At 35.2% G+C, this 9,023-nt stretch overlaps 3 protein-coding genes across 3 annotated transcripts; 1 reads left to right on the top strand and 2 right to left on the bottom strand.

Moving 5' to 3' along the window:
* Position 1: 1 nt before the first annotated feature.
* On the bottom strand, positions 2–823 carry LOC124630228 (transcription elongation factor 1 homolog). Its single transcript, XM_047163993.1, has 3 exons — positions 677–823; positions 439–556; positions 2–364 (listed from the first exon to the last, which is right to left on the bottom strand). The coding sequence occupies exons 2-3, from the start codon at positions 552–554 to the stop codon at positions 232–234; spliced, it is 249 nt and encodes an 82-aa protein (XP_047019949.1). The 5' UTR covers positions 555–556; positions 677–823; the 3' UTR covers positions 2–231.
* Positions 824–927: 104 nt separating this feature from the next.
* Positions 928–4,482, top strand: LOC124630227. The gene is made up of 9 exons (XM_047163992.1): positions 928–1,258; positions 1,337–1,451; positions 1,687–1,924; positions 2,167–2,383; positions 2,647–2,840; positions 2,943–3,103; positions 3,200–3,304; positions 3,389–3,862; positions 4,117–4,482. Exons 1-9 carry the CDS (start codon positions 1,207–1,209, stop codon positions 4,397–4,399), a joined length of 1,839 nt encoding a protein of 612 aa, XP_047019948.1. The 5' UTR covers positions 928–1,206; the 3' UTR covers positions 4,400–4,482.
* A 3,361-nt stretch (positions 4,483–7,843) lies between these two features.
* Positions 7,844–8,718, bottom strand: LOC124630337 (protein FAM32A-like). Its single transcript, XM_047164200.1, has 2 exons — positions 8,372–8,718; positions 7,844–7,983 (listed from the first exon to the last, which is right to left on the bottom strand). The coding sequence occupies exons 1-2, from the start codon at positions 8,606–8,608 to the stop codon at positions 7,861–7,863; spliced, it is 360 nt and encodes a 119-aa protein (XP_047020156.1). The 5' UTR covers positions 8,609–8,718; the 3' UTR covers positions 7,844–7,860.
* Between the last annotated feature and the right edge of the window lie 305 nt (positions 8,719–9,023).

Genomic DNA, 9,023 nt, shown 5'->3' with positions numbered 1-9,023 from the left:
ATGTTCTTTCAGTGTTTATTTTCCATATCGTTTTTGACACATCATTACAAAACACTTCATATGTTGCTCGTCACAAGGTATAAATATCACCAGTAAATAGTCAATAATAGTAATAAGACATTGATACATATTATCACATATAATTACGAACTTAAGCTTGAAAATGCTTCTACAGCAGACTTAAACATTGCGAGATTATTATTATAACTTAAAGTAACCAATGTCATAAAACTAGTTGGCGCTTTCGCATGCATCTACCCAATCGTTATAAACGTCTATAGGCTCCGATAACACATTTGTTGTCGTCTGAAAGTCTTCTAAACAAACTCGACATTGTATCCGTGCCGTATTCCGAGCCCGATCCCTGGAAAAAATATACACGTTTCAATCAGTGGTTCTCAAAATACGTAAGCAATTTGTCATCGGTCAAATACATACATTTTCACTTCACAGGACTTTTCGTGGTTACAAAACGGGCAGTTGAACTGCTGATCTAGTGGTTCAATCGCTTTTCTTTTTGGAGGAGGCTTTCGTTTAGACTTACGGCGACCCATGCCTGAAAGATTTTTTTTTCAAAAATTAATCATTATTCCGGACGATTATTAACTTATTTAGGCACCTCACTGTTCATAATTTCACAATTATGGATCAATTTATTATAAACTAAATAACTTACTGCACTGATTGAAGAAATATGCGAGGAAATGTACTTTGTTGTTAGAATTTGAGACCCAAAACACCACCACTGCCGATTGCCGAACAACGATGTCAATTTATTGACATTGACATCATCTGGTCACGACCACAGAGCATATCGCCACTCGACGTTTCTATCGAGGGAGTACGAACGAACATGTTTAAAAACAAAAGCCCTAATTGTTAGTCGGAGTAGATTTGTAAGGTGTCTCACACTATTTCGTCTTTTTATGTAGGTCCTTTCCCCATATGCATAATCCCTCTATAAACTCCCATAAGTATTCCGTGATGTACTCTCTAAGCGCGCGGGAGACCGGTGAGACGGCAAGAGTTTTGTTGTCTTTGGAATACTAGTCTCTGGTATATGTCTATCTGTCTTTCTCTCGTCTCGTCTTGTCAACTTGTCAGTCACTCAAAAAGTTTGGTTTCTTTCGGTGCGACTGTTGATATTAGAGTTCGCCTTCATTTATTCGTTTTAAATGTATTCATTTACAAAATACTAACATAAACATGGCTCGCAGTTCAGTCATAATCGCTGTGATAGCTATTCTCTCACTTGGCAGTAAGTTATTTGGAATTATTTTGAACTGGTTTGGTTCGTTTGAGGTAACGCCCTAACGAATTTATTGTATTGTTTCAGTCGCAGGTGTAGTTGCAGAATGTATGATACCTTTAGTACTGAGAAATACGTGGTTTTCCTTCGAAAATGGGAAACAAACTATAACCGATATTAACGCCAGCGAAATGACTGGGAGGTAATATATTACTTATGGGACTTCTATGACTAATTAATTCATTTTGTAACTAATTATTACACCAGTAGCAAACACATCACATGGGTTACATTACCCGGCGAATGCGGAACAACAATATTTGTCTGTTATTATTTTTTAGTACACACAAGTATTGTCCTAATGTTTACTATCATAAAAAAACAATGGTGAGTCCAATACTTACCATTGTTTTTTAAGAAAACACCATTTCTTCCAGGGGTGTTTGTGTTAACATAAAAGCTGAGTACCGGGTGAACTACACAATGGTGTTTTCTTACACAAAATGCTATTACTGTGTCAAGCTGATCGTAAGGACTGTGAACGTACTGGAGAAGATTGAGTCTCCTTGTGTGAACTTGGGTCCTGATGAAGAACCTACTGTGGAAAGAGTATGCAGGGGCCTTAACCCTGATCAGCAGGGTCTGATCACTTTGTTCTCTGAGAACTATGTGCCTGTAAGTTTCATATAAGATTTCTTATAGATAGATTTTGTAATAGAAATTGTAAGTCTTATAATTTTTTTAATAAAAGAGAATCCTATTAGGATTGGAATAATGACCACTACTGCCACTTTTTATTTATTTTTACAGATATTTTTGTAAGTAATTAAAAAAATTCATTCAAAGACTTGTTCACTATTTATTTGAGTAAATAAATATAAATTAAACTAAGTTTAACCCAAAGTATTGAATTTCAGGTCAATTGTCGCTCATCTCTGGAAGGTGTCTGGCAGTTTGCTTATCAGAATCGTTTCCGGTTCACCGGTGAATGTAACCACCCTGATGCTCAGATCAAGTCTTGTCAAACTGCTGGTACTCAGTTCTTGATCACCAACCAGAAATTTAACATAACATACAGGAAATGTGCTGGAATGTCCAATACATTTGATGGTGTTGTGGAATATAGCTGTTTAGGTAAGTAAAGAATAGTTAAAAAAAGTATTTTTGATAAAGTTATATCTGTAATTAGAATATAAGTACTAATTACAGATAAAACTTTGAATAACATAATTATTTTTTTGACGTCATATGTTATCATATGATATTATTACTTATATAATATTAGAGTTAAAAAACAAAATGATAAATGAACTAAAGATTACTATAATTACATTATTATTCATTAGAAGATAAAAAAAAGAACATTTCAAAACACTAAAATATAAATAATATTTCAGGCCATTGGTTTGTAAACAAGAATCACTTCTTTGCGGTCGCAAATACGAAAGAATCTCGTAAAGACGAAAGGTATCGCTGTTTCCTTAAAAACAGAGATGATGATCTTTATATTGGTGCCTCAATTACACCTGAATGTAACACTTTGAAGACTGTTGAGAAGTCTCCAGAGAGGTACCGAGTTACTGCGGTCAAGGTACATATAACAAAATCTATTGTTATACATATTTACATTAATAATATAAAGTCATTAATTTATTAGTGATGTCATATTTAATTTATGTTTTACTTTCTGCAGGCTGAAGTAGTAGAACCAGGTTGTCGATTGCCACAGAACTTCTCAGGAGACTGGATTAACACAGCCAATATAGATGCAGATGTATTTATCAATGAGACACATATCATAGAGACTTATTATCCTGATGAGGGACGATTTAGGAGAACTATTTATGTTTGCAGGTGATTTATTATTCTTATCTAATCCTCACAGATTTTGACCTAAAACAAATTATTCTATCCTGTATAATATTAACACAATTAATTTTTTCTTTGCAGAGAGCAGCGTGACAGTCGAGTGATGATGGCTCGTCTTACAGTTGATGGTTGCCAAAAGGATTATGTGTGCTTTGATTTTGTACCACAACATCATAATGTTATTAGGTAAATATCAATTAATACATCTTAGAACTGATACCTGTAAATACTAAAAAGTCAATTTTATAATTATGATGTAATTTTTTCCAGATACCGAAAGGGTTTGGCTATGATTCAAAGCAACTTCCACACAGTGTGTTCATGGGTGCAGTTCCAAAACAAACAAGAATGGCGTTATGATATATTCTTGAAGAAGGACCCCACTCCAATCCGATGCCCTGTGGCTGGAAAATTCAACTTTACCCAAAAAGGAGATGTAAAATTCGAAACAAGAATATTGGGAGGTGTTACCCTAAGTCCGAGACCAAACTTGTACTGCAAACTGAATATAAGTGACTTCTCAGTATGTGATATAGACCAGAAAACTATACAGATCAAGGAAAACTATTGTTTATCTGTAGATTATTTGGGAAGACCTGTTGATATCTACAGTGATCCTGATTACAGGATGAAATGCATAGGTTTCTGGAAAGAGAATCTGAAGTCTTATTTAATTACTTATGACGAGTTGGATCCCTTCTCTAAGTATAGATGTTGGGTGTATCAGCGGGCTGATCTTAATAGGTATGTGTTTTATTACGTTTATTTTATTGTCTTATCTTTTTGTGTGACCTCTGTTACTTATACATAAAACAAAGCCCATATTCAGGCCGATTAGAATTCTGGGAGTTATATCAGTATCTAAAAAATTATGATAGAACATAATTATGTTGTTCATTAAGTATATGTAACATTCTAGTATTGCTATCAACAAATAATAATGCTCCTTGAAACTTGTTGTTGGTAGCTCTCAATCATGATAATAATTTATATTACAGGGTACTTATGTCACAAGCCTTAGGTCCATACTGTGACTTGAAACAGGACGTGACGTCATGGAATTACACGGAAGGCGCAGCCGTCGCCGTCGAAATGGAAGAATACGAGAGAGAGCGAGACCAATGCCCGATGCATTTTGATGACGGTAGCGACCCCTGGTCTACGAAAGAAAACTACGTTAAAGTGTTCAGTTTCTCATTTTGGGGCAACAATTCTGCCCAAGCAATGGCAGTCAATACAGTTGTAGTAATCCTGGCAGCTTTTGTGACGTTACTACAGTAATTTATAAGCTAAGACTGATATAGATTACAAAGTTGCTTAGATTGATGTGTAATCTTAATTTTGTGTACAGTTTATTGCTGTAGAAAAAGCTATTTTTTATTTTATGTAATTTGTCCAGATTTTTACCGTGCAGTCGTCATTCCAGTTTTATTTTGGATTTAAGTAAAACAAAGAGTTTTAAGCAAATGAATCTCACATTGCTAGTGCCTTAAGTCTTTAGGGATATACAAGCTGTTGATTTGCATCCGTGCCATAGTCAAGGACGTAAATATGCTAATGATTCTCGACCCAAATCAACGAAAAAATGGGTAGGTAATTTTTTCATGTTTTTTTCTTATTTACGTATATCCGTCAGTGTAACCCAGCCGTACTTTAATTCGGCGCGTGTGTTACTCGCCTTACTACCGCGCTGCGCACTCACACAAACGCAAACGATACATGCACAAAGCATACGCAACGATCGTTCAATAAAAATCGTAGATCATCCAGCCTACCCAAATTCACCCAATCACAGTGCGAGTACTCCCACACACTCGCCTCGCCGCTCCCCGCGTGCCCTTGAAGCCGGAACAAACAAGCGCCGACGGCAAAGCAAGCAGTGTGTTTGATGTCGCCGCCGCTGCTGCGTACGTGCGCTTTGAATTCCGCGACGTGTAGGTACAAAGTGCGAGATGACGGAAAACTACACGAACACGAGTTGGTGGCGATGGTCCGCCTGTATGCCATCAGTGACAACAGTGTACCAACAGCCATCCATCCTCCGAGCCTTTTCCCAATCATGCTGGGGTCGGCTTCCAGTCTAACCGGATTCAGCTGAGTACCAGTGCTTTACAAGAAGCGACTGCCTATCTGACCTCCTCAACCCAGTTCCCCGGGCAACCCGATACCCCTTGGTTAGACTGGTGTCAGACTTACTGGCTTCTGACTACCCGTTACGACTGCCAAGGATGTGCAATGAGAGCCGTACATACCTATGTTCCGGGAAATGTTTACCGACCGGGAACCCTCATCACGGAGGGTCATGCTGGTCATGTGACAGACTTATGTGCTAGGACCGTTAACTTAGTGCTTTCGACACATTAAAAACGAATGTGATAGTGTTATGTTAGCTGAAGGACAACCAGCTACCTACTTCGTCGTGCTCGATTGTGCCAAGAGTGTGAAGGTGACAGCTTTGAACAGTACCTCCGGGTAACTAAACTAGGTAATTTATTTATTTGTACATTTTGTAAATACGTAGTCAGCTTAATCAATTTTATTAGTGTAAATAAGTTGATTTCTTAACCACGCCAATAATACCTACGAGCCGAAAGAATCACCTCGTGCCTACACTTAACTAACACATCTTTCACCAATTTAATCGAAAAGTAAAAACAAAATTACTACGAAATCTTTACGCTGAATGTTAAAGCAAACCGAAAATGTTATCAATCAGCTGTTAACAGGTCAGTGAACTTTCCTTTAGCGCACTAGTATTACGTCATTAATCAGATTTCCGTGTTCCAAGGTCCTAAGACCGTTAAGAAGGAAGCAAAATTTCTAATTATTAACCAATTTAATTCAAAAATAAAAACTAAATCACTGCGAAAACTTTATGCTGAAAGATAAAGCAAAACGAACATTTTATCAATCAGCTGTGAACATGTTAGTGAACTTTCTTTCGCGCACTAGTATTGCTTATTACTGTAGTTATAAAGCTTTATAATAAGATATCTGTGTTAAATTTATGCTCAAAAATTAGTACCTAAGTAAAGTAAAACGAAGTTAATGACAATAATGAAGGTGATTTTCGAAACTTTAGGTAAAATGATTGCTATCGCGTATCACTCGGTCTCGCTCGCTCGCGCGCTCGCGCTGTCATGTCGTAGATAAGACACTCACACATCGACACTCACGCACACACGTAGACATTAGTTTTCTCTGTCTACGCACACATAGCTGCCATCACGCACACACTGTGGCCGCGGGGGAATTCTGTTATGATTTGTGTTTAACCGTGGGCTAAATTCTGAAATACCATGAAATTACAACATCAAAAAAAGCAGCGCATATTAGCTTTTTCCCACCTACCGTAATTCAAATCGATTATTTACGTATTTAATTTTAACCTCCTTGACTATGGCACGGATGCAAATCAACAGCTTGTATAAAGGGTTTTAACCTGTGGTTTAACTACCTACTAAAGCACATTTTTTAGAGAAAAGGCTGAGGTGTGCCTTTTCCATAGGTTGTATGTCAGATAATATCTGTTCAGTGTAAAAAATAGACAAGAGAAATATTAACTCTTAAGGAATATAATAAATTACTGTTAGTAATTAATATTTCAATAGTATATAGGTTATAAGTGAAGGTGTAGCTTATCACCCAAGTGCTGCTAATGTATGTATGTATACACAATATTTTTTCTGTAGAAATCCTTTTTACCTCCCTATATCTATGTTAGTTTGTCCCTGTTCATGACTAATTTTATATTTTTTTTTACTTGTAATGACAAACTTAGATTAAGATTATTTTTTTTGTATTCTTTTTACTTCTTGGCAGCTAATTTTTAAGTATATGTATCTCAAATTGAATCTACATAGTGCCTTAGAAAGTTATGTGTGTTTGTATCTAATATTAACAATTTTGACTGTTATTTCTAAATATGACTATAAGAAGCTGGTATTTCTTTCTTACAAAATATTTATACTCTATGTAACATGTGTTACCTGATAATTATGATCCGTCCAAAAATATAACATTTGTTATACTTGTTTAACATTTGAATACAATGTTTTAATCATGTTTGTGTCTTTAATTTTTAATTACTTAAAAACACCATATATGATAAGATATTTATTCAGCACAAATAAATTGACCAAAAATAAAAAATTAAGTGGGTACACATTACAAATTAACACAACATTAAGGCGTAATCAGTGCTCAATGCTGTATTTAAAATAGGGTAAGTATTAATGAATAGGATATGAGAGGTTGAATCGTCTAATTTTCGTATTGTGACCTGATTATAATATCTATAGGCTAAAATTATAGAGTACTCTTACAGGTAATGTTGATGAATTCCAAACATGATAGTTTCTGGCATTTTCTGATAGGGATAATTTGAGAATAAAATACATATTCAAGTTAAAACACATTTATTTATATAAAATTACTTAAACCTAAACTTACAGTAGGTGTTAATTTAAGACTAAATAAGCCCTGAAAGACTTTTATAATGATAGAAGCACAACTTTGTGTGTTTCTCATTTTATCATGCAAAACTACTGAACATACTTGATAAACATTGGCAGTCAGTAATATAGTGTATTCACCTGAATAACATAGGAATAAGTTATTATATTTTCATCCAGGTATGAGATGTTCCCTAGCAATGCCCGTAAAATTGTGGGGACACCTAGTTTTCACATATTTATTTAAATTATTCTATAAAATACAACCAAATTCCAAATAGGTCTATTTTATTTAGTCCAAGATACTTTGGGTATATCAAAGTGTTCAGTAAGGCTGTCTAGATGCTGGTTGAACTTTTCTACCCTCTGTTTGTGAGTCATCTCTGCTTTCTGTTGTATTCTTTGTTTTTGCTGAAACAATATTAGTTAGATAAGTACATGTTTTAATTATTTTCTCCAGTATAGGTAATGAACTCCACTTGAGTTTTCATTAATATGGATTGTATAGAGCAAATATTTGTATTGCACAACATTTTCTACGTATTTTCCCTTTTCCAGTATAGATTTCACACTGCAAGTATTTGAATTGTGCACCCTTTTCTACACTTGGACTCCTGAATAGCAAGTATGTATGAATGAGTAAAGGTGAACTGGATCAGAATCAGAAGATAATATTTCAGTGAATACGTTACACTAACTTATAACAGAGCTTATAACATTGCCAATGCAACTATATCCAGTTCCTAGGCTATGATGTATACGCAAACGAGGCAAAAAAAAAATCAGTTGGAAAACATACCATTTTCTCCTGCATCTTTTGGAAAGCCATTTCAGCCTTAGTCTTAGTGTTAACTACTACAGCAACTGGCTGATGCTGCTGCGTTTGTTGTTGTTGAACCTGTTGTTTGACTTCATTCTCCATAAGTTTCTCCGTTTCCTTCTTAGCTTTCTTCTTCTTTTTCTTTTTGATGCCAGAGTTATCTTTTATCTTCAGCTGTGATCTGTTAACACATGCATATTCGTCTTCTTCACCCATTGTCTGTTTTGATTACAATTACAATTTCTAGAAATAAAGTATTCGATTTTCTGGAAAACAACACACAGCACACGAAATGACGCACTGAAATTGTCAGTGTCTACTGTCACGTTGCTGTCACTGTCACGTTTACTTTTCTGAATGCTTGTGTTTGGACACTCAGGTTTTAGTACTTTTTAATTTAAAATAACGTTTTTCCGATAATTGAAATAATTCAAAATAGACTCGGTTTTGCTTGCAATATTATTATATCGCAATTTTATGTCATTTTGCTACTATTTAACCACGTAATAATACGAATTGTACAAAAACCGTGGTAATAGCGTGGGTGATAGCGTTTTTTTTTATTGAACACTGTTTTTGCGCTTAGTTAAATGGAGAAACCATGAATTAAATAGCTTACACATAACACATG

The sequence above is a fragment of the Helicoverpa zea genome, chromosome 5 (assembly GCF_022581195.2).
Source record: "Helicoverpa zea isolate HzStark_Cry1AcR chromosome 5, ilHelZeax1.1, whole genome shotgun sequence".
NCBI classification, from domain to species: Eukaryota; Metazoa; Arthropoda; class Insecta; order Lepidoptera; family Noctuidae; genus Helicoverpa; species Helicoverpa zea.
This window is presented reverse-complemented; position numbering and strand designations above follow the sequence as displayed.

Bases quoted from the DNA above. Each gene is read 5' to 3' on its own strand.
- LOC124630228 (XM_047163993.1), bottom strand. From the start codon at position 554: ATGGGTCGCCGTAAGTCTAAACGAAAGCCTCCTCCAAAAAGAAAAGCG. The intron at 365-438 runs GTATGTATTTGA...TATTTTTTCCAG, and splicing joins AAGTCCTGTGAAGTGAAAAT to GGATCGGGCTCGGAATACGG.
- LOC124630227 (XM_047163992.1), top strand. From the start codon at position 1,207: ATGGCTCGCAGTTCAGTCATAATCGCTGTGATAGCTATTCTCTCACTT. The intron at 1,259-1,336 runs GTAAGTTATTTG...GTATTGTTTCAG, and splicing joins AGCTATTCTCTCACTTGGCA to TCGCAGGTGTAGTTGCAGAA. The intron at 3,305-3,388 runs GTAAATATCAAT...AATTTTTTCCAG, and splicing joins CAACATCATAATGTTATTAG to ATACCGAAAGGGTTTGGCTA.
- LOC124630337 (XM_047164200.1), bottom strand. From the start codon at position 8,608: ATGGGTGAAGAAGACGAATATGCATGTGTTAACAGATCACAGCTGAAG. The intron at 7,984-8,371 runs GTATGTTTTCCA...ATATTGTTTCAG, and splicing joins AAAAGATGCAGGAGAAAATG to CAAAAACAAAGAATACAACA.